This window comes from Erpetoichthys calabaricus, chromosome 2, assembly GCF_900747795.2.
Source record: "Erpetoichthys calabaricus chromosome 2, fErpCal1.3, whole genome shotgun sequence".
Lineage (NCBI taxonomy): Eukaryota > Metazoa > Chordata > Cladistia > Polypteriformes > Polypteridae > Erpetoichthys > Erpetoichthys calabaricus.
The window spans coordinates 8,456,774-8,484,341 of NC_041395.2; the positions used below are offsets into that span (position 1 = coordinate 8,456,774).

At 44.7% G+C, this 27,568-nt stretch overlaps 1 protein-coding gene across 2 annotated transcripts in view; it reads right to left on the minus strand.

The window, feature by feature from the left end:
- cd44b (CD44 molecule (Indian blood group) b) overlaps positions 1-27,568 on the minus strand; it is a 152,596-nt gene that overhangs the window by 57,871 nt on the left and 67,157 nt on the right. For both annotated transcript variants that reach the window (XM_051923614.1, XM_051923615.1), the window contains exons 2-4: positions 16,959-17,121; positions 13,761-13,897; positions 9,924-10,031 (exon numbers count right to left, since the gene is read on the minus strand). In XM_051923614.1, the coding sequence (XP_051779574.1) occupies positions 9,924-10,031; positions 13,761-13,897; positions 16,959-17,121 (408 nt within the window). The remainder of the gene's footprint in view (positions 1-9,923; positions 10,032-13,760; positions 13,898-16,958; positions 17,122-27,568) is intronic.

Consider the following 27,568-nt stretch of genomic DNA (forward strand, 5'->3'; position numbering starts at 1 on the left):
TCTGTCCGATTTGTATTGGCAGATGGGAGTGAACACAGAGCCCTGGGCAAAGTCCCCTTGAGGTACAGTGTACTTTCCACCACCTGGGAGATGGATACGTATGTCCTGGATGACCGGCACCTGTCCGTCCCGTTACTCCTTGGGCTTGACTCTTTAACCACCATAAGGATGACCATCCATCTCAGTCCCAGGGGGTATACGGTGCCAGGGGAAGGGGTATGCGACTTCATTCATAAATCAAAAGAAGATCTGGGCTCGGAATTCATTGGCTTCTATGCAGCAGTGTGGAGAGACGCAAGCACCTCGGCGGCAGCCCCTGTGGAGGAACAGCCCGAAGAGGTGAGGCCGGTGCTGAAGAAGTGGGCCGAGGTGTGGACTGAGAAATTAGGAGTCGCCCGTGGAGTTACCCACGTGATCCACACCTCGGATGAAGTTCCAATAAGGCACCGAGCCTACCGCGTTTCTCCACTAAAAAAGGGCATAATTAAAGAACACCTTGATCAAATGCTCGCCGAGGGAATAATCGAACCATCTTCCTCCTCCTGGGCGTCCCCTGTGGTCCTCGTGAAGAAGACGGATGACACCTATCGTTTCTGCGTGGACTACAGGGGGGTTAAAGGGAAGACGAGCCTGGACGCATATCCCATGCCCCTGGTTCATGAGATTCTGGAGTCGCTGCATGGAGCTGCAATTTTCAGCACACTAGACCTCCGCAGTGGCTATTGGCAGGTGCCGATGGACGAGGGGAGTAAGAAGAAGACGGCAGTCATCACCCCTGAAGGCTTGTTCCAGTTCAAAGTCATGCCTTTTGGGCTTAAAAATGCTGGGGCTACCTTCCAGCAGCTCATGGAGCAAGTCCTGAGGGGGTTGATAGGCAAGATCTGCTTTGTTTACATCGATGACGTCATTATTTACTCCCCTTCTATTAAACAACATCTCCAGGACCTGGACACCATCTTCCAACGATTACATCAAGCGCACCTTACACTGAACACGAAGAAGTGTACCTTCATTCAACCCCACATACGCTTCCTCGGGCACATTCTTTCATCTGAGGGGGTCGCTGTAGACCCCCAGAAGACCTTAGCCATCCGAGACTACCCCACGCCCACGGATTTGAAATCTTTGCAACGTTTCCTTGGGTTAGTGGGGTGGTATCACAAGTTCATTCCCCGGATGGCTGATATAGCGGCTCCCTTGAACAAACTAAGAAAAAAAGATGTCCCGTGGGAGTGGACAGCAGAGTGCCAGGACGCGGTCGAGCAACTAAAGAGCCACCTTCAAGAGCCGCCCGTTCTGGCCCAGCCAGATCTGCAGCTCACTTTCCAGGTACAAACAGATGCCAGCAACCTGGGGCTTGGCGCCGTGCTCACTCAGAAAATCCACCAGGCTGAACACGTCATCGCTTACGCCTCTCGAGCCTTGCACGGCGCCGAGCTCAATTATTCGACAGCTGAAAAAGAGTGTTTGGCTGTCGTGTGGGCTGTGGAGAAATGGAGACACTATCTGGAGGGGGTTGAATTTGAAGTGTACACCGACCATCACGCTCTGACCTGGGTATTTAATCACCCGAAGACCTCCTCCCGTCTAACCAGGTGGGTACTCCGCCTCCAGAACTTCACTTTCAAGGTGACCTATCGGAAGGGCTGTGGCAATATTGTGCCTGATGCTCTGTCCAGGGTGTCAGAGCCACTGGGGATGGTGTGTTTGGCAGAGGCAAAGAAGATGATCCTCCCTCTGCCAAGAAGCCTTGAAGACCTGGCTCAAGCACAAGCCACCAGTCCGTTCTGCCAGAGCCAAAGGGAGGGACTGGAGCAGCAGCGTACCGACCGGGTACACTTCGTGGACCTCCAGGGGGTTCTGTACAGGACCACTCCATCCTCCCTTGGGGGTCTGCAACACCAACTAGTCGTCCCGGAAGGGCTCATCCCAGACTTCCTAATTTACTATCATGACAGTCCTTTAGGTGGTCACCTTGGAAGGACAAAGACTTTATTAAAGATCCTGGGGGTTGCGTGGTGGCCGTCTGTCCGGAAAGACGTTTGCCACCACGTGAAGAAGTGCATCACCTGCCAGCAGCTCAAAAACCCACCTGGTAAACCGGCAGGATTTCTGCAATTGACAATCGCGGATGGACCGGGGGAGAATTTGGGAGTCGACCTGATGGGGCCTTTTCCTGTTACCAGCTCGAGGAAGACCGTCCTGATGGTGGTGATTGATTATTTTTCAAAGTGGGTGGAGCTGTTTGCCTTAACGGACGCAAAAACTAACAAGATCTGCTCCACCCTGAAGAACGAAATCTTCACCCGCTGGGGGGTGCCGAAGAACATCGTCTCAGACCGGGGTCCGCAGTTCACGAGCTCTCTATTAGATGAACTTTATACAGCCTGGGGAGTGAAGAAAAACCTGACAACAGCTTACCATCCCCAGGCTAACATGACAGAGCGAGTGAACCGGACCCTGAAGAACATGATCGCCTCCTATGTGGGTGAACGCCATCAGGACTGGGATAAATGGCTCCCCAAGCTCCGGTTTGCCCTGAACACCGCTGTGCACGAAGCCACAGGTGAGACGCCTGCTTTGGTTGCGCTGGGCAGACAGCTAAAGGGCCCGCTTGACCGACTCCTTCCCAGAGCCCCTAATCCAGAAACCACCACTTACAATAACTTATTCAAAATTGAGGAATTACGGCGGAGAATCCAACAGAGGTTGGTGAGTTCGACATCCAGACATGCCAAGTTATATAATGCCCGGCGTAAGGAAACGCACTTTCAGCCGGGTGATTTGGTCTGGATTAGAGCTCACCATCTCTCAGATGCCAGCAAAAGGTTCTCCGCCAAGCTAGCGCCTAAATGGTTAGGTCCGGCCAAAATCATATCTCAAACGGGTCCCGTTAATTTCCAGTTTCAAAGGGGTATCGGCACTGACTCCAAGATAGACACAATCCATGTGGCCAATCTCAAGCCATACTTCGGCCCTCCCTTGTCCAAGGTTGGGGGGGGGGGAAATGTAGCGGGGCCACATAGTGTTTAAATGTCAGTTCTGAGTGCGTCTCGTTTCATTGTCCCGTTTACTGTTTGTGCATCAGTTTATGCCGTCCCCGAGAAAGGGGACGGATGATGGAAGGAGACCACAGCCACAAACCTGGAAAAACACCTGTTTACAATCAATCAATCCCAGCCGTCACAGGACTATATAAGCCAGCAGGAGGAGAAGGAAAGGGAGGGAGGAGAGAAGGAGATTTTGTTTCAACATTACGACCACGAGCAACCTGTACCTGTTTTCCATATTGCGCTTATCCATCCAGTTTGTTTTCCATCTGCCGGAGGAGTTCAAGTATCTCGGGGTCTTGTTCACGAGTGAGGGAAGAATGGAGCGTGAGATCGACAGGCGGATCGGTGCGGCATCCGCAGTAATGCGGGCGTTGCATCGGTCTGTCGTGGTGAAAAAGGAGCTGAGCCGCAAGGCGAAGCTCTCAATTTACCAGTCGATCTATGTTCCTACCCTCACCTATGGTCATGAGCTATGGGTAGTGACCGAAAGAACGAGATCGCGAATACAAGCGGCTGAAATGAGTTTCCTCCGCAGGGTGTCTGGGCTTTCCCTTAAAGATAGGGTGAGAAGCTCAGTCATCCGGGAGGGGCTCAGAGTAGAGCCGCTGCTCCTCCGCATCGAGAGGAGTCAGATGAGGTGGCTCGGGCATCTGATCAGGATGCCTCCTGGATGCCTCCCTGGTGAGGTGTTCCGGGCACGTCCAACCGGGAGGAGGCCCCGGGGAAGACCCAGGACACGCTGGAGGGACTATGTCTCTCAACTGGCCTGGGAACGCCTTGGGATTCTCCAGGAAGAGCTAGAAGAAGTGGCCGGGGAGAGGGAAGTCTGGGCATCTCTGCTCAAGCTGCTGCCCCCGCGACCCGACCTCGGATAAGCGGGAGACAATGGATGGATGGATGGATGGATTTATTTCAAGGACCTCACCACGAGATACCCCGGGGTAGGACTTAATCATCCACCACATACACGAGGATTCACGGTGAGGCTGTTCCATTTTTTTCCGGGGAGAATCAAACAACTCTATCACTAATTCAGTCATCCGCTTTCAGGACATTTTCTTTTTTACCGGACTCACGTACTCATTCATTTTCAGTTTGTCTTTCATTGTCGTTATTCGTGTTGTGTGTTTATTTGTTACAGGGACAAGGGAGGGTTTTTGTTTTGTGTATATATATATATTTGGTGGTGTCTTATTATTGCTGGGGTGGAGGGATATATTTATGTTTCTATTTTTCTATGTCATTTTACTTAATACATATAACCCGTTTTACTTCCCATTTTTGTGTGCTTATATTTTTCACCGTCGATTGTGGGGAAAAGTTCAAATGGTAAGAAGTACGGCTTGATAGTTAGATTATTTCTCAGTAAATTATCCAGGCCACTGGTCTTGGAGGTGTAGCTGCCGGCTGGGTAAAAGGGGTCGGCCGTTACAGCATCACCAAAGCCAAACTGACCAATCACACCAAAGCCAAACTGACCAATCACACCAAAGCCAAACTGACCAATCACACCAAAGCCAAACTGACCAATCACACCAAAGCCAAACTGACTATTCGGATTGCTTGAAGCGACTGGACACACAGACCTTAGTGTTTTATTATATAGTAGATAAAATGTCAAAAAACAAAAAAAACATACTAAGTCAAGTCAAGTCGGAAGCATGCACTGGTACAGTATGTTGCCGCACCCACCACATGATGAAACACCTCGAGATCCCAGTTGGCAACCACCCCAGGCAGACACGTGGTCCAGTCTCACCCTCCGGAAATGAGCTGCAGCTAGGTGTAATGTGGGTGACCCCTTGGCCTGGTCCAGCCACTTGGGTCCCCAACAATGAGGATCCTACGAGCCGGATCACCCTCGGGGAAATGCGCCACATGGCTATAGTGCCATAACTGACGCTCCATCACAATGCAGGTCATGTGCCTCATTTGGGACTCCATGAGCAAAACAAAATCAAACCAGCGGTACCCAAGGATTCTCTGAAGAGAGACACACATGAAGGAGTCCAGTCTTCATCTCAGGTCACTAGATAGCATCCATGTCTTGCAAACGGGAAGCACCAGGACTCTAAAGACTTGGACCTTTGTCATTTTGCGTCACACACTCCTTTCCAGTGACCTCATGAACCCCCATGCTCTCCCAATCCATCTACTGACTTCATAGGAAGAGTCACCAGAGTCATGAATGTCCCCGCCGAGATGCTAACAGACTGTCAAGTTATATAGCGCCTTGATGTGTGCAGTACAAGTCACAGAAGGTTCTGCTCAAGCTTTATAACACACTGGTGAGGCCTTATCTGGAGTCCTGTGTGCAGTTTGGGTCTCCAGGCTACAAAAAGGACATAGCAGCACTAGAAAAGGTCCAGAGAAGAGCGACTAGGCTGATTCAGAGCTACAGGGGATGAGTTATGAGTGAAGATTAAAAGAGCTGAGCCTTAAGGAGATGAAGAGGAGACCTGACTGAAGTGTTTAAAATGATGAAGGGAATTAGTGCAGTGGATCGAGACGGTGACTTTAAAATGAGCTCATCAAGAACACGAGGACACAGTTGGAAACTTGTGAAGGGGAAATTTCACACAAAAAGTAGGACGTTTTTCTTTACACAAAGAACCAGAGACACATGGAATAAGCGACCAAGTCGTGTGGTAGACAGTAAGACGTTGGGGACTTTCAAAACTCGACTTGATATTTTTTTGGACGAAATAAGTGGACAGAACTGGCGAGCTTTGTTGGGCTGAATGGCCTGATCTCGTCCAGAGTGTTCTAATGTTCTAATATTTGCCGGATCCGCTGCTATTGGCCGACATGGTGTCGTCTGGCGAGGGTATAAAAAGCATCAAATTGTTCAAATATTCACCATTTGTCGACTAACGGGGGCCAAAACTTCACAAAAGAATTACCATAATTTAGTCAGTCAGTCATTTTCCAACCCGCTATATCCTAACACTGGATCACGGGGGTCTGCTGGAGCCAATCCCAGCCAACACAGGGCGCAAGGCAGGGACAAATCCCCGGGCAGGGCGCCAGCCCACCACAGGGCACACACACCAAGAATAATTTAGGACCAACAATGCACCTAACCTGCATGTCTTTGGATTGTGGGAGGAAACCCACGCAGACACGGGGAGAACATGCAAACTCCACACAGGGGGGACCTGGGAAGCGAAGTGTGAGGCAGCAGCGCTACCACTGCACCACCATGCCACCCTCTGATATATTTTACCATTTATAAATTCGAATTTCATAAACTGTTGACATCAAATCAAAGTAGAAAAGTAAGAATTGTTTATGATAATAATGTATATTTACATGTGATGTCCTTCACAACAGGTTGCCAGATTTGGGAATGTACACTTTTCTGTAAGGCGGACTAGGCCGTGCTGTGCCACCGAACTCCTGAAGTCTATATCTGTGTACACTGTAGGCCTGCCGAATACATAACATCATCTTGGAGTGGATTGGACTGGCCTCGTGATGGTGAAAACATGCAACTAAAACTGTGAATTATTAACGCAATGAACTGTGCTAGTGAGTAAAGTTATTCAATTTTTTATTTAACACTATACGGCCCCTCAAGCTCGTAGGTCCTTGTGCTTTGCACAATCTGCACAATCCATTGCTACGCCACAGCTTGGAATGTTGTCCACCATACAGCATTGCAATATAAAAGCACAAGGCTGGCAGCTTTATCTCGGCTTGTCCCTCAAAGTGTGGGTCTCACCTAACCATTTAAGTTGCCTGCATTTCAGGAAAGGTGGGCAAAGCCCGACCTTCAACCCTGCTGGCATGGCCAGCCTAAAGTTAAGCAGTGCTGGGTATTGTCATCCTTACAAGGACACATGGCAGAATGTGCAGTTAACGTAGATGACAGAAGAGCTCAGGTCCACTCTATCAATTTCTTGTTTCCTTTTCTCCCTCTAAAGCCAGTGAGCTGTTAAATCAAGATAACCCCGCAGATGTTTGTTTTATTATCATTATTTTACATTTTATATTAAATACATGGATATGAAAGGCCTGACACCTCTCTAAGTGAAAGATAGGCCTGTTTCCTAAAGGTTGTAACTTGATAAGAGTTACTGCTATCAAACAAAGTCAATAAAAAGAGAAAGATGGTGGCTGAGCTGCAGGTCAATGTGCTTCACAGTGGGAACGTTTTATCATAAGCAACATACAGCACACACACATGTGGAAAATGACATGCACACAAAGGGTAATGGAAGTTGATCAAAAAGTGACAAGCTAGCTGGTGTCATTGTCACCACTCCTGCCCCTCACTTGACAAAAATCTAGAAAGAAAGAAAATGTTCAGAGAAGGCCAAGAAACTTCATTCCGGGATTGTGGAGTCTGAGCTATTAGGAGAAATTCAAGGAAGTGCCAGGACAAGAGTTTAAATTGGCAAAGAGGGTAAACAGGGTGGAGGCCAGACATTAATGTAAAATACATTCTTCAATAAGAACATCCATCCATTATCCAACCCGCTATATCCTAACTACAGGGTCATGGGGGTCTGCTGGAGCCAAACCCAGCCAACACAGGGTGCAAGGCAGGAAACAAACCCTGGGCAGGGTGCCAGCCCACCGCAGGGCAATACGAACATCGATCTTAATAAAAAGATATGCGTTTGTGTGTCTGTCTGTGTTTCTGTCCGGTTGCAATGTCTCAGTCATTTCCACAGATGGTGCATTACAAACATTAACACTGATTTTACGAATCCCATACCAAATGGCATATAACAGAGGCATGTGCACATTGCATTTGTCATTCCAGCATGTGGCAAATCACAAATATCTGTAGTAATAAAATGCATTGCATTTGTTTTTCCAACTGATGGCGCATCAAAAACATTAACACTGCCTTTACGAATCTCATACAAAATGGCATATAACAGAGGCATGTGCACATTGCATTTGTCATTCCAGCATGTGGCACATCACAAACATTTGTAGTAATAAAATGCATTGCATTTGTTTTTCCAGCTGATGGCAAATTAAAAACATTTAACACTGCCTTTATGAATCTTACACCAAATGGCATATAACAGAGGCATGTGAACATTGCATTTGTCATTCCAGTTGATGGCAAATCACAACTTTTGTAGCAATGTTGTATTAAAACAAATGTTTGTGATGTGCCACCTGTTGGAATGAAAAATGCATTTTATTACTACACTAGCTGTGGTACACTCCTGAGATGGGCTGGAATAATAATAGCAGACCTCAGCGCTAATGTTTGCAGTGCAGCGTGCAATGCCTGCAGTACATCTGTGTTATATGCTATTTGGTATGGGATTTGTAAAGGCAGTGTTGATGTCTGTAATGAGTTTTTATAAACTAGGAGTTACTTTTCAGAATTCAAACAGAGAGGTGAGAAGCTTTCAAATTATGACTTCTGTCACCAATAACATGTGTGTTCACTGGGGCTTACTACCCATATAGCAACCAGTAATAACTCGGAACAAAATAATAGACATACAAAATAGCTCTCTTTCTTTGTAGCTGAAGAAAAACAAAACAAAGGCATTACAAAATAAAATATATATATTGTGAGGGACGGCCAGCGGTTCAGTCCAGTCGGGACGCCCCTGGAAAAGAAGAATGGAGGAAGGCAGCCTTTTCAGGGCATTGCATCCCCCGGGACGCTAGGTGGCAGCTCCCCTGGACGGCAACGGTTCCTCGGATTCCCTCAAAGCATCCTGGGACATGGAGTCCATTTCCTCAGCCCTGTTGGGTGCCATGGGTGCCGCCAGGGGGAGCTCACAAAGAACCTGGGGACTCCTACTGTTACTATAACCCGGAAGTACTTCGGAGTCACGAGGACAGAAGCCCGCGGTACTTCCGGGATACTTGAGAACGGATGATGTGGCGTTTAACCCAGGAGGAATACTTCCAGGTCATGGACTATTTAAAGGACTGCTGAAGATCCAGCAAGGAGACCCGGAGTTAAAAGGTTGGGTGACTAAGCTGCTGGGAGTGGAGGATTGATTTATTGTATTGTTTATTGTATTATTATTAGAGAATTGTGGCGAGTGTGGTGCTTTGTGCACTTTACTTGAAGAAAGATATTAACATTCTTCTTGGTGCTTTTTACAAGTGTGTCTTGGACGTCTGTCTGGTGGGTTTCACGGGGCAACAGCGACCCCTAGCGTCCACAATATATATTCTCTATAAAAGGATCTGATAAATATTGGCTGCATAGATAAGTCTACACAGAGACCAGTTGATACGCCTTATGAAAAGTTAAAGTCAGCTAGGAAGTCCAACATATTTTAATTGTTCTTTGTGGGGTCTAGACGATTTACACCTCAAGCTTATAATAAATTGAATTTAAAGCCACCATACATGAAAGCTAAACTGAAATGAATGGTTACACGAAATTGAAAGGGAGAGGAAAAGATAAAAATGGTAAAAATCAAAACATCCATCCATCCATTATCCAACCCACTATATCCTAACACAGGGTCACGGGGGTCTGCTGGAGCCAATCCCAGTCAACACAGGGCGCAAGGCAGGAAACAAACCCCACCGCAGTCAAAACATAACGCCTTATTAATAACTCAAATGAAACAGGAATAATCATAATATCACAGATTTAGACTGACATACGGAGCCTCCATTTTAACAACAGAAATTCCAGTCATCGTGTCATGAACCTCCAGAGGAACGGACAAACAGAAGCCCCAAACGCAATATACAGTACATTACTTGGCATGTGACTTTGGAAAGGCAGAAATCACAAAGCTACAGTTTCAAGTCTTCTTCCTGAACCAATCTGACCTGCCGTCAATGTCCAAAATGTGCAAGGAGCTGCACAACCTCTTTCTTTGCTTTCTTTTCTGGCCATTTGACAGGTGCGGGTGCACATCTTACCTGTATCAGTTGTGGTCCATGGATCAGCTGTGGTGACTGGAGCAGCGGTGTTTGGCTTGGGTGAAGTCGGGACTATGGTACGTGTTGCACAGTTAATTGGCTTTGTTTCTGGAAAACAAGTAAAATGATACAAGCGTCAGACCAACAAGACAGTTATTTGAAGTATTTTAAGACACACTTATCAAAGGAGGGCCAAATGACTTGTGTTTTGATAATTTCTATAATTGCTTGTCACAAACATGCACCTTGGGGTGATGTCTGTAAATGTAAATGTAATCCCTCGCTGATCCCCAACATGGCGCTGCTTCCTAACATCTCATCTCTTTCTCCCTCTACAGCCCGGGTGATTGACAGCCCAACCACCTCTGACGTCACTTTGGGTGTCAGCCCCGCCCCTGGACCCGCCCCTTCCTGCCTGGCCTGCACTTAGTCACTTTGAGACTCGCATCTATAAAGACGTCTCCGTTGCCCTTCTTCAACATTTTTATAACTTCTCAGTCATACAGGGTTTGACTGCGGGTGCCCCAAACCTTTCTGCTCGTCTGTGTTTTTCATTACACGTAATTTACAGAATAATTAACTTGATTGAAGTCTATGAAGTCCAAGGCAATGGGGTAATGAGGTTAATTAAAATATGTTAATTATATTCCAAATCCCTCCTCGTTTTTATTTTTAGTTATTCTAAAAACATTTTGAACTGTTCTTTAGGATTCATTTGTCAATTGACCATTTTTGCAGATTGTGGGAGATGGCCGGCTATTCAATCCGGCCAATACCCCCAGGCTGCTAGATGGCCCCGAAGACCAGCAGGGAATTATGGACAATGGAGTTTTAATTCCCAACCCTGCTGGACACCGTGGAGCCCACCAGAGGACACTGCAGGGAGGCTCAAGGACTTGTACGTGCCCTATAACCCGGAAACACATCATGATCATATGATCAGAAGGAACGACGTGTTTCCGGATTGAAGAGAAGGACTTTTTATCTGACCCGGAAGTGATAAGAAATCACACGGACTGTAGGATGGGAAACACTTCCGGGTCAGGGAATATAAAAGGACTGTGGGAAAGCCCAGACGCTGAGCTGAGCTGGGAGGTAGGGTGGCGAAGTGTCTGGGAGTGGAGGATTGGTGATTATTGATTATTGTAGTGTACCTATATGTGTAGTGTGGAGTGGAGGGTGCTTTGTGCACATAGTTATTATAAAATAAATAATAATTATAATTTTACCCGCTGTTTGGAGTGGTACCTGAGGGTTCAAGGGAGCTCTAGCGCCCCCTACTGCTACAAGGCGGAGTGGTGGCTCTGAGGCTAGGGATCTGCACTGGCAATCGGAAGGTTGCCGGTTCGAATCCCGTAAATGCCAATAGGGACTCTGCTCTGTTGGGCCCTTCAGCAAGGTCCTTAACCTGCAATTGCTGAGCGCTTTGAGTAGTGAGAAAAGCGCTATATAAATGCAAAGAATTATTATTAAAGAATTATTATTACTATTATAAGATCCTGATATCATTTGTTCTGCAGTGGATGAGAATGGCTGCACACAGATACAATTCCATTTTTATTCCATTTGTCATCTTATGCAGCATGCACATTGGCCACTATATCCAACCCGCAGACTGACTACACACAACACAACACAACACAGGGACTCGGCTGTGTCCCACACATACTACACAGTGAACATTAAGATATTTCTCATCTTGTGCAGGCCAGAAGCCTGTCATTTGAGTTGGGCCTGGCTGCCTAAGGTGAGGCCTATCAAGTGGTGCCAGACCTGTGTAGAGGGCAGGTCTAGTCTTTTGAGTTTGATCTTGAGGTCTGAGTTCAGAAGGTATCGTTACTTACAAACCAGAATGCACATTAAGATTCCATGATGCTGGCCTACGTATGATTTCAATGATTATTAAAATAACAGTGGAAGGTCAAGCTTATAGTTACAGGGGGCCTCGAAGCTGTGGAATGATCTGCCTGCTTAAATAATCTATCAATTTTCCAACCCACTATATCCTAATTACAGGGTCATGGGGGTCTGCTGGAGCCAATCCCAGCCAGCACAGGGCGCAAGGCAGGAAACAAACCCCGGGCAGGACGTCAGCCCACCGCGGGACACACGCACACACACACCAAGCACACACTAGGGACAATTTAGAATCGCCAATGCACCTAACCTGCATGTCTTTGGACTGAGGGAGGAAACCCACGCAGACACAGGGAGAACATGCAAACTCCATGCAGGGAGGACCCGGGAGGCGAACCCAGGTCCCCAGGTCTCCCAACTGCGAGGCAGCAGCGCTACCCACTGCGACACCGTGCCACCCCTGCTTAAATAAGAGATACCTTTTTCGTCCATCCATCCATCCATCCATTTTCCAACCCGCTGAATCTGAACACAGGGTCACGGGGATCTGCTGGAGCCAATCCCAGCCAACACAGGGCACAAGGAAGGAACCAATCCTGGGCAGGGTGCCAACCCACCGCAGGACACACACAAACACACCCACACACCAAGCACACACTAAGGGCCAATTTAGAATCGCCAATCCACCTAACCTGCATGTCTTTGGACTGTGGGAGGAGACCCACGCAGACACCGGGAGAACATGCAAACTCCACACAGGGAGAACCCAGGAGGCGAACCCAGGTCCCCAGGTCTCCCAACTGCGAGGCAGCAGTGCTACCCACTGTGACACCGTGTCGCCCCTGCTTAAATAAGAGATACCTTTTTGGTCTCATCTTTTAATTTCAGGCTAAAGACTCGTTATTTTAATCCAGCATACCCTGACTAGAGCTGCTGATTACCTGTACATAAGGCATCTTTGTTTGTTATTTGTACAAAATTATAAAGTTAAACAACATTTATAAGCTGCTGCTAACCCTTCTCGATTCTGTTTCTCTATATTGTGACTTTGTTGCCCCTACTTTACTGGAAAGCTGTTCTCCTGTCCATGGAAAAGTAATCTCAAGTACTGGGAGAACTGGAGTCATGAAATGGAAAGACTCTGTCATCAGGTTGGCAGTAGTTGACCGGGGTCTGCAGGACCCTAACTGTGTCTGACTCTTATAGTTGACCGTGAACGGACTGGAGTTTTTGTTTTCTTCTCCTCCACTGTCAACTGTCCATACTTCAACAATTAACTAATGGACAAATATGGTTGGTTTCCGTGAATGTTAATCAGTTTCCACTTTGTCTTCTTTGTATTTTAACAAATCTGTGTCTTTATGTGGACTAATTCCGTATTTATCCATCCATCTGTCCATTTTCCAACCCGCTGGATCCGAACACAGGGTCACGGGGGTCTGCTGGAGCCAATCCCAGCCAACACAGGCAGGAACCAATCCTGGGCAGGACACCAACCCACCGCAGGACACACACACACACCCCAAGCACACACACGGGCCAATTTAGAATCGCCGATCCACCTAACCTGCATGTCTTTGGACTGTGGGAGGAAACCCACGCAGACAGAGAGAGAACATGCAAACTCCACGCAGGGAGGACCCGGGAAGTGAACCCACCTTACTGCGAGGCAGCAGCACTACCACTGCGCCACCGTGCCGCCCTAATTCTGTATTTAGTAACTTGTAAAATGTATACTCTCATCTGATACTTGAATTTTACCTAAGAGCTTGTCACAGCACTTTTCGCCTGAACTGAGTGAAGAGCGCTAACCCAAAATAAAAGGAGCTGAATCACAGCACTAGGAATCACAAGTATGGGCGCATTATGAAATTCCCTGAACAAACATGCAATGATAAATAATCATCTTGAACATTGAAGACAGGAATCAGCCATGAGTGGCACACCAGGGCCAAGCAGAACATGGATAAGTCACATTACCTGTAGCGTTGAAGCAGTAGGCGTCATATTTTGTTTGGTTGTCCGTAACGAGGATTAATCCAATTTTTCCACCTCCACACAAGTCATTAGAATCTATCCGTGGTATCATAACTGTTTTGTTGTAAACCCAACCATTTCTATAAAAAAGCAAAAAAATACATATATATATTACTTTATGAAGATGTAAACATGGCCAAATTGGAACACTAATGGCTTATATACCATACAGTATATGCACACTGTGATCGAGAAATGAACGTCACAACTGAAAAATGTTGAGGTGCCAACTCAGTCATCCCCGGTTATGTCCAGCATTTCCAGTCAATGAAAATTAGGCCTGCTATGCGCATTTAAATGTTAAATAAGTCTGCAGTCAGGCAACATAAGTCTAGTACTGCGGAGAAGGATCTCCGTCCTGCGTTATGTCTGGAGAAAGACTGAACCGCTCCTTCTGGCTGGAGTGCCAATCCTGCCACCAACCCCAAGGTTTCCCTGCAAGTTGGAGGACCTGCTTGCAGGGCTGGATGCAGATTAACGTCACACCCTGGACAAAAGAATTACAGATTAAAGGTCTTGCTTAGGGTCTCCGAATAGGAAGCTGGACATCTCGGGGTCCACGGTTCTTGAGGTTGATCCTCCAATTAGATTAGATGGCACAGGTGGTGAACCAGCTGAAGGGAGGAAAGGCTGCAGGGATCTGTGGTATCCGGGGTGAACCTCTCCAGGCTGGTGGTAAGGCTGTCCTCCTGGCATTGCAAGTAATCTTTGCTTTCATTTGGGAGACTGGCATAATCCCAACTGACTGGAAAACAGGACTTGTCATCCCTATCTGGAAAGGGAAGGGGGATCACCTGGACTGCAGCAACTACAGGGAGATAACACTGCTCTCGGTGCCGGGTAAGGTCCTCGCTAGCGTCGTCCTCAATAGGATCCGTGATCACTTGCTCACCTACCAGCGACCAGAACAGTCTGGTTTTACGCTTAAGAAGTCTACCATTGTCCACATCCTGGCACTGAGGGTTCTCATGGAGGGCAAACGTGAATTACAGCACAGTTTCATTGCAGCCTTTGTCGATTTTTGTAAAGCGTTCAACTCTGTTGATTGAGCTGCCCTGTGGGACATCCTGAGGGTTCGCGGGATCCCCTCGAGGTTGCTGGATATCATGGCTGGCCTGTACACAGGTACTGGGAGTGCTGTGCAGAGTGGAGGCAGGACCTCTGTGTTTTTCCCAGTTGATTCTGGGGTCAGTGAGGGGGTCTGTTCTGCTCCTGCTCTGTTCAATGCTTTTATAGACTGGGTGTTGGGCAAGGTCATGGGGTTCAGTGGCTGGGGGGCATCTGTTGGTGAAGAAAGATTCACTGATCTTGACTTTGCTGATGATGCTGTGATCTTCACGGAGTCATTGGAGGCTTTGATTGGGGGGGCGCTTGAGAGACTGAGTGAGGAGTCTGAGTGTCTGGGCCTTTAATGACCTCTTGAGCACAGCCATCAGCAGTGTGTATGTCGGTGGAGACAGTGTCTTGCCTTGGCAGTGACATTCATGTCTCTGGTGACTCTTCTCCTATGAAGTCACATGTGTGGGGCTCATGAGGTCACTTTAAAGGGGTGTGTGGCACTCCCAATATCTATGCAAAAGGAAGAAGGTCCAAGTCCTTAGAGTCCTGGTGCTTCCTGTCTTGGTATATGGTTGCTAGTCATGGACGCTATCCAGTGACCTGAGATGAAGTCTTGACTCCTTCATGTGTGTCTCTTCAGAGAATCCTTGAGTACTGTTAGTTTCACTTTGTGTTGCTCATTAAGTCCCAAATGAGGCACATGACCGGCATTGTGAGGGAGCGTCAGTTACAGCACTACGGCCATGTGGCGCATTTCCCAGAGGATGATCCAGCTCATAAGATCCTCATTGTTGGAGACCCAAGTGGCTGGCAAAGGCTAAGGGGTTGCCCACGTAACACCTGGCTGTGGCAGATAGAGGGTCATTTCCAGAGGGTGGGACTGGACCACATGTCTGCCTGGGGGGTTGCCAACCGGGATCCCGAGTTGTTTCGTCGTGTAGTGAGTGTGGCAATGCGCTGTACCAGTGCCTGCTCCCCAACTTGACTTGACTTGGTCTTGCTTAAGGACCCAACACAGTAAAGTCACTGCTACGGGATTTGAAATGGCAATCTTCTAATACTGTAGCTAGCGCAGAACAACAGCCTCAGAGCCACAAATCTGTCTGGATATGAAAGGCGCTATATAAAAGATAGATAGATATGAATGACACTAAGTAATAGATAGATAGATAGATAGATAGATAGATAGATAGATAGATAGATAGATAGATAGATAGATAGATAGATAGATAGATAGATAGATAGATAGATAGATAGATAGATAGAAAGGCACTATATAAAAGATAGATAGATAGATAGATAGATAGATAGATAGATAGATAGATAGATAGATAGATAGATAGATAGATAGATAGATAGATAGATAGATAGATAGATAGATAAAAAGGCACTATATAAAAGATAGATAGATAGATAGATAGATAGATAGATAGATAGATAGATAGATAGATAGATAGATAGATAGATAGATAGATAGATAGATAGATAGATAGATAGATAGATAGATAGATAGATAGATAAAAAGGCACTATATAAAGATAGATAGATAGATAGATAGATAGATAGATAGATAGATAGATAGATAGATAGATAGATAGATAGATAGATAGATAGATAGATAGATAGAAATGAAAGGCACTATATAATAGATAGATAGATAGATAGATAGATAGATAGATAGATAGATAGATAGATAGATAGATAGATAGATAGATAGATAGATAGATAGATAGATAGATAGATACTTTATTAATCCCCATTGTGTCACAGCTTGACACTTAATGCTTTAATACTTGGATAGAGCAGATCCATCTTGCTGATAGACGTTTGTTCCTTCCAGTGTTCCCTCGGTTGAAGTCACCAGCATTCTACAGTCAGAATGGCTCATCATGACGGTGTTCTTAATATCATTTTTGTTGCTGAGTTGATAAACATTAACCGGGATGACGTAACCTTTCCCTCTAAGTGGTAATGTGGACAGATTTAGCCCTCAATTCAATGTCTGGATCACACGTTTCAAGTTTAATTATCATGGGTTTTCTTTTTTTACCTTAATGATGTCCTTTACCATAAGGTGCTCACCTGCAGGTCTGGAAGTTGTTCTGGTGGGCCACTTTCAGCTGCTCCTCGTTTGCCAAGACAACGCCAAACGCTTTGCAGATCCCTTCTGCCTGCTCGTACGTGAGCTGGTATCGCCCCCTCTCCACTTGGAAAACACCCATATAACTGCATCCCATGATAACATCTGAAGAGGAAAGAGAGACAAACAGAGATAAGTAAGTGTATATAATTTAAATCGTTTAAATAAGTGCATATAATTTAGTGCAATAAGAGCATACAAATGCATTTAAATAATTTAAATAATTACATTTCATTTAGTGTAATAAAGATTTTTTCTAAAATCTTCTCCAGTTTCCAGTTTTACCTGATATTCAATCAGCTCTATCAGTATCAGTTTTATTGATCCCATGATCCTTACTGTTATGGCCTGGAGTTTCAAGGCACACAGAACCCAAAAAGATGTTAAAATACTTCAAACAAAGCCCACTAGAGCAGGTTATACTGTCAAACCCTGGTTAGATAAACTTCATAAACTGCATAAAAAACTAAAAGCTTTTATTCTTCACCAAAATCCTCTGTCACACATTGAAGCTCCGTAGAGCACAATGGCAACGTGGAGTTGCCTAAAAACACAAAGCAGGCTGAGGTGAACACAGACCCTAAAAAGAAACCAAAGATAAAGACGTACAGAGTAGGTCATAAATCCAGGAAAAAACACAAGAACTTATCATAACCCCCCAGAGCACATTCAAAATGAACCACCAGGACCCGCGGGAGACCCTCCAATTGAGAGAGCAGAGGGCAGTTCCTGGCCGTGATTGGCAGGTGGCCCTACTCCCTGGGGGACCACCCACAAACTTCATGGAACACAGACAAGGCACTGACTGGCAAATAAATACAAATAAACGTAATACATACAAAAGAACCAAAAATGAAGCGAGACGATATAAAACATGAATTTGAACTCCAGTCCGGTGAGGAACCCTTACAACTGAAATTGCTTTTCTTTAAACTTTAAAAATCAATAAACAAACAGGTATCGCTAGCTAAGCGGAGGCGATGAACACTCCAACACTTGGTGAGAGGCCCACCATGGTAAACTGGGTTCTTAACACCATGAGAAGGCAGAGACAGAGACAGAGAGAGCACTGGGAACAAAGAGAAAGGCAGCTGATTCTAGCTGTGATGTCATCCTTGGTCTGGAGTAAAGAATAAAATGACATATATTATTATTATTATTATTATTATTATTATTATTTATTATTATTACTAGGGGACTCTGCTCACTTTGCTCACCAACCCCCAGGGGTGGACACTGGGCACCCACTATCTCACAGCTGAGCTGCTCGATGGGCGTCAGGGCGCCCGTCTATTAGACAAAGCGAATGTATTTAAATGAGTCTTTATATAGAAGAGTATGTGGGCCGCAGGAGGAAGACGGTTTGGTGCTTAGTTATTATAGATAGAAAATCAGTTACTTGAGTATTTCACTTCAAATGTCTATTTTAAATAGCAATGAAAAATAAAACATAGTTAAAAGTAAAAAAGTAAAACAATGAAAAGTAAATAAAAAATGACATTACATTAGCGTGGGCGGCATGGTGGCGCAGTGGGTAGCGCTGCTGCCTCGCAGTTGGGAGACCTGGGGACCCGGGTTCGATTCCCGGGTCCTCCCTGCGTGGAGTTTGCATGTTCTCCCCGTGTCTGCGTGGGTTTCCTCCGGGCGCTCCGGTTTCCTCCCACAGTCCGAAGACATGCAGGTTAGGTGGATTGGCGATTCTAAATTGGCCCTGGTGTGTGCTTGTGTGTGTCCTGCGGTGGGTTGGCACCCTGCCCAGGATTTGTTCCTGCCTTGTGCCCTGTGTTGGCTGGGATTGGCTCCAGCAGACCCCTGTGACCCTGTGTTCGGATTCAGCAGGTTGGAAAATGGATGGATGGATGGATTACATTAGCGTCTCATCAAAAACCACATTATGAATTACTTTGTCGTCTAACTTACATTCTATAAACATTGCTTTTTTGCATTGCTGTTTGCATATTGTTCAGGAAATTTTTCTATTTCTCGTTTATTGGACCATTTTCTTTGTTCTTGATTTTTATTATATGCAGCTATTTTTGTTGATTGTCTTTTTGTCGACGTTCTTTATCAGCGCTTGCTTCTTTCTACTTTCTTGTATACGAAGTTAAGGGAAAGTATGGTAATTATCCAAAAATTTGATGTCGAGAATTTGATGAATCTTGGCTTGTTAGACCTCCTCTTACTTTCTCGTATAAGAAGTATGGGAAAAGTATTGGAATCCTCCAAATATTCCATTTCGAGATTTTGATGAATCTCGACATTTTAGAACTCCCTGAGTCTGAAAATACCATTTTTGGAATTATGTCTGTGTGTCTGTCTGTGTCTGAGTGTGTAAGCACGGTAACCTTGAGTACGTTTTTACTTCGGTCAACCAAATTTTGCATACAAATATCAGGTACAAAACGTAGATTTCTATCAACTTTTGGGCTATTTCCGCTAACCAGAAGTGGTACTTTACCTTTTATTCATGCATTTATTTATTCAACTTTACTTTTATTATAATTGTTCAAAATATTATTAATTTGATTTGATTTGTTGTTAATGGTTCTTTAATGTACATAATATAAAAATATAATCATTGCCTTGCGGTTTACTCCTCAAATATCCATCCCCATATCTGAGTATACGAGAAAGTCGAGGGGAGACCACTCCCGATTTTTTTTTTTTAATTTAGAGACCACCTAGGACATCCATGACTGACTACCTAACTTCCACAGTCCAAAATCTAATGTCCACAGTACCCTCTTTCTGAGGCAGGCATATGAGAAAGTCGAGGGGAGACCCATCCATCCATCCATTATCCAACCCGCTGAATCCGAATACAGGGTCATGAGGGTCTTCTGGAGCCAATCCCATCCAACACAGGGCACAAGGCAGGAACCAATCCCAGGCAGGGTGCCAACCCACCGCAGGACACACACAAACACACCCACACACCAAGCACACACTAGGGCCAATTTAGAATCGCCAATCCACCTAACCTGCATGTCTTTGGACTGTGGGAGGAAACCGGAGCGCCCGGAGGAAACCCACGCAGACACGGGGAGAACATGCAAACTCCACGCAGGGAGGACCTGGGAAGCGAACCCAGGGGAGACCACTCCCGATTTTTTTTTTTTAGTTTAGAGACCACCTAGGACATCCAAGACTGACTACCTAACTTCCACAGTCCAAAATCTAATGTCCACAGTACCCTCTTTCTGAGGCAGGCATATGAGAAAGTTCTGATTTTTTCCTATCGCAATCTAAAATTCGATGTTCTTGAAGAGATCATCTGCTCTTCTGCCTCACCATTATAATATTGATGCATTGAAGGGATAGTTAGCAGCACTGAGAGTGCCACGGGGTGGGATGGCGAGGGGATGTGCACAAGAGGAGTAACCATTGGATGAGGGATCTGGAGGGGCGTGGTCAAGGTTGGATAACGCGGACACGATGGAAAAGCTTTTTAATACAATACAGAGATGATGATGATGATTATTATTATTACTTAATGTAATTTCTCTTTGAAATCTCGTAAAGCACATTGAGCTCCATCCTGTGAAAATGAAAATGTGCTACAGAAATAAATGTTGTCATTGCTGTTGTTTGTATATTTGATAATGTCTATAAGAAAGAGCAGTGAGGTCAGACAGGAGTCTCCGTGGACTGTGATGTTCGCAGATGACACTGTGATCTGCAGTGAGAGCAGACAGCAGGTTGAGATGAACCTGCAGAGATGGAAGTACACATTGGAGAGAAAGGGGAATGAGAGTCAGTAGGAGTGAGATGGAGTAGATGTGCGTGAATGAGAGGGAAGGTGATGGAAGGGTGTGACTGCAAGGAGTAGAAGTGGTGATGGGAGGCAAATTGAAATACTTAGGGTCAAAAGACCAAAGAAATGGAGAGTGCGGTGGAGAGGTGAAGAAGAGAGTGCAAGCAGGGTGGAGAGGGCAGAGAAGACTGGCAGGAGTGATTTGTGATAGAAGAGTACCTATGAGAGAAGGTCTATAAAACGGTAGTGAGAGCAGCTATGTTGTGTATGCTTTGGAGATGGTGGCACTGGAAGTGGCAGAGATGAAGATACAATACAATTTATTTGTTGTATAGCCCAAAATCACACAAGAAGTGGTGCAACTGGCTTTAATAGGCCTTGCCTTTTGAAAGCCCCCCAGGCTTGACTCTCTAAGAAGACAAGGAAGAACTCCCTTGTAGGAAAAAATGGAAGAAACCTTTGGAAAGACAGTTCAAAAAGAGACCCACCAGATAGGTTGGGCATGCAGTGGGTGTCAAAAAGAAGGGGGTCAATACAATACAATACACAGATGAGAACACAAGTAATCCTCAATACAGCGTAAAAATAGAAATATTACAAGTACAGAGCAGAATTTAACAGTAGATGACATCCCATAATAGGATTTGGATTTGTTCAGAGTCCTGAAGACCTCAGCCATCAAGCTGCCTCCCCCCTATTGGCCATTCCACAGCTGAGTCAGCGCTGGGCCAGCCAATCCAATGAAAAGACCCCTCTAACCCACAATTCCTGCGATCCTCCATCAGAGATGACTTTACCTTAGGCAGGCAAAACAACTTGGCAGGTGGGCCGTGGCACATTTGAGTACCAGGAACAGAAGCAGAATAGGTGTGGGTTAGTAACAAATTCTAACTATCATGTGACTTATGTTTTAGTGCTAATGACTAACAACAGAGATGCAGTCTGCACAATTCATCAGCAGCTCTAGTCAGGGTGTGCTAACCTGAAGTTGTGAGTCTTCAGCCAGAATTTGAAAGCTGAGACCAAAGGGGCCACAGTGCCCTCTTTCTGAGGCAGGCATACGAGAAAGTCCAGGGGAGACCACTTCTGATTTTTTCCTATCGCAATCTAAAATTTGTGTTCTTGAAGAGATCATCTGCTCTTCTGCCTCGCCATTATAACCGACTGCATTGAAGGGCAGGTTAGCAGCACTGAGAGTGTCACGGGGTGGGATGGCGAGGGGATGTGCACAAGAGGAGTAACCATTGGATGAGGGATCTGGAGGGGCGTGGTCAAGGTTGGATAACACGGGCATGATGGAAAAGCTTTTTAATACAATAAAGAGATGATGATGATGATGATTATTATTATATATTATTACCTAATGTAATTTCTCTTTGAAATCTCGCAAAGTATATTGAGCTCCATCCTGTGTATGAAAATGTGCTACAGAAATAAACGTTGTCGTTGCTGTTGTTTATATATTTGATAATGTCTATAAGAAAGAGCAGTGAGGTCAGACAGGAGTCTCCGTGGACTGTGATGTTCGCAGATGACATTGTGATCTGCAATGAGAGCAGACAGCAGGTTGAGATGAACCTGCAGAGATGGAAGTACACATTGGAGAGAAAGGGGAATGAGAGTCAGTAGGAGTGAGATGGAGTAGATGTGCGTGAATGAGAGGGAATGAGTAGAAGTGGTGAAGGGAGGCAAATTGAAATACTTAGGGTCAACAGTCCAAAGCAATGGAGAGTGTGGTGGAGAGGTGAAGAAGAGAGTGCAAGCAGGGTGGAGTGGGCAAACAAGGGGCATCTCTTATAGTAGCAGGCAAACCAGTCCACAGTTTAGGAGGTCCTGTAACTAAAAGCTCGACCTCCCACTGTTATTTTATTAATCCTTGGAATCCTAAGCTGACCGACATCTTGAGATCTTAATGTGTGCTCTGGTTTGTAAGTCATGATAAGTTCAGATAAATAAGCCGGACCTCGGCCATTTAATGCTTTATATGTTAAAAGGAGGACTTTGAAATCTGCCCTAAACTTAACCGGGAGCCAGTGTGAGGATTTACACTTACACACCAAGAAACGTGGAGTAACATGCGTAGACAGGATTAGGAAGGAGTATATCAGAGGGATGATGACCAACTGAGAGAGGCGAGACTGAGATGGTTTGGGCATGTGCAGAGCAGAGATGAGGGGTACATTGGGAAAAGAATGTTGAGGATGGCAACCGCCAAGCAAGAGGGGAAGAGGAAGACCAAAGAGGAGGCTTATGGATGTGGTGAGGGAGGACATGAAGGCAGGCGGTGTGGCAGAAAATGATGTGCAAGACAGGGACAGATGGAGATGGGTGGTCAGCTGTGGCAACCCTTAAATGGGAGCAGCTGAAAGAGGAAGGAAAATATAAGACAGGGCAGAGCCGACATTTTTTTCTTAGGAGCCAGTGGGGTGTGGTGGGCCGGTAACATCACTTCAAGAGAGGCCAATCAAATCAACAGGTAGGCTCAGTAATGGGATGTGCTCTCGAGCCCCTGGTGGTAGTTGTGGAGGAGAGAATGAAGACAAAACTGGTGGCCATGATTAGATTAGACTAGATTATACATTGTATTCATTCCAAGGGGAAATTTAGAAATATATGAACAATTATTATGAACAAAGCTGCCCATCCTGTCTCTGTGAGGACTGTCAGCTAACGCATCATTCATCAGAAGTGGGTCAAGAAACGTGACGGCAGCTCCTTCATACCAACAGCCATATGTCTGTATAGCGTCTCACAGGGACTGCTCTCTTATCTTTGGCCAAGTCGGAAGTTTTTCTTCTTTTTGTCTAATTCTTCTCTCTTTTTAAGGGGGGGGTTTGCTGTTGTTCCTTTTGTAAAAAGCTAAATTTCCTGTCTGAGACAGATAAAGCGCTATCTTTATTCATCTCTCGATTGTAGGAGTGTGTGCACTGTCACAGTACATGCTATTAATCACACTATAAACATACATAGTGAAGGTTTCCAAATCAAGCAAAGAACTTTGACAGAGTTTTAGCGTAATCAAATATGATAAAGGACAGTAATATTCGTCTTTTTCTTGTTGCTTTCAGCGCCCGTTGCCTTTCATTTTCATGCTACACCTACTCTCCTTGCAGCGAGCTGCCTCTCCAGGAAACACAGAAGTCACCACAGAATCTGCAGTCTGCTGTTATTTACCCGGCACCGGTTACCATGGTGAGTGGCAAAAACCTTCATCATCCTCTGAGCCGCGCTGCGCTGCAAAAATGACAAGCCTGAAATGATAATTTAAGAAGAAGGCAGCACACCACTGCAGTGTCATCTTACCGAAACTAACATGTTGTGATTGTGGCGCCTACTGAACTTATTTACCATTTGCAGCCATAAATACTGTCAGGCTGTGGCCAACGATAAATCATACTGGATACTCATTTCAGTGCTGAGGGCTCTTCTTCTCTGAATTTCTGTAGCAAAAACAGCAGACGTTCACACGACAACAACAACAACGATGCTTATTTGTTATTATTATTATTATTATTGTGAATTTCCCCTTGGGATTAATAAAGTATCTATCTATCTATCTATCTATCTATCTATCTATCTATCTATCTATCTATCTATCTATCTATCTATCTATCTATCTATCTATCTATCTATCTAATATATAGTGCCTTTCATGTCTGTCTATCTATCTATTATATAGTGCCTTTCATATCTATCTATCTATCTATCTATCTATCTATCTATCTATCTATCTATCTATCTATCTATCTATCTATCTATCTATCTATTATATAGTGCTTTTCATGTCTGTCTATCTATCTATTATATAGTGCCTTTCATATCTATCTATCTATCTATCTATCTATCTATCTATCTATCTATCTATCTATCTATCTATCTATCTATCTATCTATCTATCTATCTGTCTGTCTTTCTGTCTATCTATCTATTATATAGTGCCTTTCATATCTATCTATCTATCTATCTATCTATCTATCTATCTATCTATCTATCTATCTATCTATCTGTCTGTCTGTCTGTCTGTCTGTCTATTATATAGTGCCTTTCATATCTATCTATCTATCTATCTATCTATCTATCTATCTATCTATCTATCTATCTATCTATCTATCTGTCTGTCTGTCTGTCTGTCTGTCTGTCTATTATATAGTGCCTTTCATATCTATCTATCTATCTATCTATCTATCTATCTATCTATCTATCTATCTATCTATCTATCTATCTGTCTGTCTGTCTGTCTGTCTGTCTGTCTGTCTATCTATTATATAGTGCCTTTCATATCTATCTATCTATCTATCTATCTATCTATCTATCTATCTATCTATCTATCTATCTATCTATCTATCTATCTATCTATCTATCTATCTATCTATCTATCTATCTATCTATTTTTATGGCACATTTTCATACTGTATAAAGGGTGCAGCGACATCTGGCCTGAAGAAGGGGCCTGAGTTGATTCGAAACCTTGCATATTGTAATCTTTTTAGTTAGCCAATAGAAGGAGTCATTTTGCTTGACTTCTCATTGCAAGGAAAAACAAATGAAATTGAGATAAGAGGAACATTGAATAAATAGTAAAACATGAACCACTAGGGGGCGTTGCAGTACCCCGAACCCCAGACCCAACAGTACAGACACTGATGCCAATACAGAGATTTCTCTCTATTATAATTAAAAAATCTCGGGAGACGAGACCTTTTATCCTGTGACGAGATGTGATCTTTTGAAGTGAGACACGTTCACATCCCGCGAGATGAGACTTTGTGCCAAGAGATTTAACCAACGACAACGAGTAGATGACAAAGTAGGATGTTGTAAAGAATTCAAAAATGTTGGCATGATACACATGCAGAGCAGGTCAGAGATAATGGAAGTATGAAAATTCGAAAGTTTCAGAAAAAGGGTAGTAAAGATCACATTAGCATAAGCAAACGGAAATTATTACTTGGTGAAATAACGGAAGAGAGAAAAGAGATTGAATATAATGTTCGGATTTAAACTTTAAGTCGGAGACTTGTAGATCGTCTAATTCAGCGTTTCTCAACCTTTAAGTATTTGCCACCCGAGTTTTCATAACAGTTTTAATCGCGCCCCCCTAACGTTTTTTTGAAATGAGACCACTGATACCAATTTGTTCTTTTTTAATTAATGATATATCATAAATACATATTTTATTATACCTACTTAACTTTTATCAACATTTATCTAACTCTATATTTATTTTTCTAGTATCAGAATTTAGTTTAAGTTAATTAATTTGTTTTGGTTTCAATAGATGTATTTTTCATATTTTCGATTCTTTTTTTCACATCTTCGTGCCCCCCTTTTTGTTACTTCGCGCCCCCCTTGGGGGGCCCGCCCCACAGTTTGAGAACCACTGGTCTAATTTGTGTTGCCATCTGGGAAAAGTATTATTTCTTCCCAATGAAGAGGTGTATCCACAAGAATTAAAAGATTTGTTGTTTGTTGAAAGGGAAATCCCACGATGGAAAATTTCAAGCCCTGCAAGACAAGAATTTATGCAAAGAAATTTGGAAAAGTCCGGCTCACATCTAAAACGTTACCAACCGCACACACGGTTCAATCATTTCTCATTTGTGTGAATGTTATTGTCAGACACACTTCGTGTAGAGAGGAAGAAACGATATTCACTCACGGGCAGTTCTACATTGCGTTGTCATGATGTCACGGAATCAAAATTCAATGTGATAGACGAAAAGGTAAAAGCGAAAAGAGATCAAATATATGGACGTAGGTGATATGACAGAAGTATGTAGATATTGTTTGGCTTTAAACTTTAAGTCGGGGACTTGTAGATCGTCTAATTAGTGTTGCCATCAGGGAGAAGTAGTGTTTCTTCCCAAAGAAGAGACCTATCTGCGAGAATTAAAAGATTTGTTGTTTGTGAGCAGCAGCAACGTGAAGTTACTGGCGCAGGCAAAATACCTAAATGCACTGCACAGCTTCTGCCCTTCTCCATGCCACCCATGAGAGCTTCGACCGACTCCTCTACTGACTCTGACTGTCTGGGTGAAGCGGAGTATCACATCATTCCTTTATGCCGGACCCAGGAGGACTATCACACTGCATCCAGGTCAGGTGGACCCTCCCCTAGTGGGACCCGACGACCCCAACAGGACGGTCCACCAAAACTCCCCTGCGGGTGTCTAACTGTCTAAATGGGATGTCACCACTCAGTGTACTGAGGAAGTCAATGCCCCCCTGTCTACCCACTCCCACCCTTCAATTAAAAAGAGCATCCCAGTCAGGTAAGGAACCATCCATTCCAGCTGGGATGCCAGCCAACCCATGTTGCCTATTACAATACAAGAAAGAAATAAACAATATATGCTTACATGAGAAAGATTCAGTGCCCACCATACTGGATATTGAGATAACTATGATATAAAATTCAATATTCAATATTCAATCTTGATCTTGTTTTTCAGCCTCCTAATGGCTTCTTGTCCTCATGTTGAACAATGCCAACTACAGACGCCAAAGGGTAGCAGCAAGCCGAGGTAACTTAATGAAGCCATGAAGCCCACCTGAGGACACCTAATGTTGAGAAAGTCAACATTAAAAATTTTCACTCTCTCTGTTATATACAGTGTATATTGTGGCAAGTGGCTGGGGGTGGCACCCAGCTGGGATGGCCGGAAGGACCGGAGGAGGGATTATGCCTCCTTCAGACCACGAGGGGGTGACTGCCCTGGTGGCTTTGGGGACCACAGGAACAGAGCTTAGATGCTCAACCCTATAGCGGCCCGTAGTCACCACCAGGGGGCTCCCCAA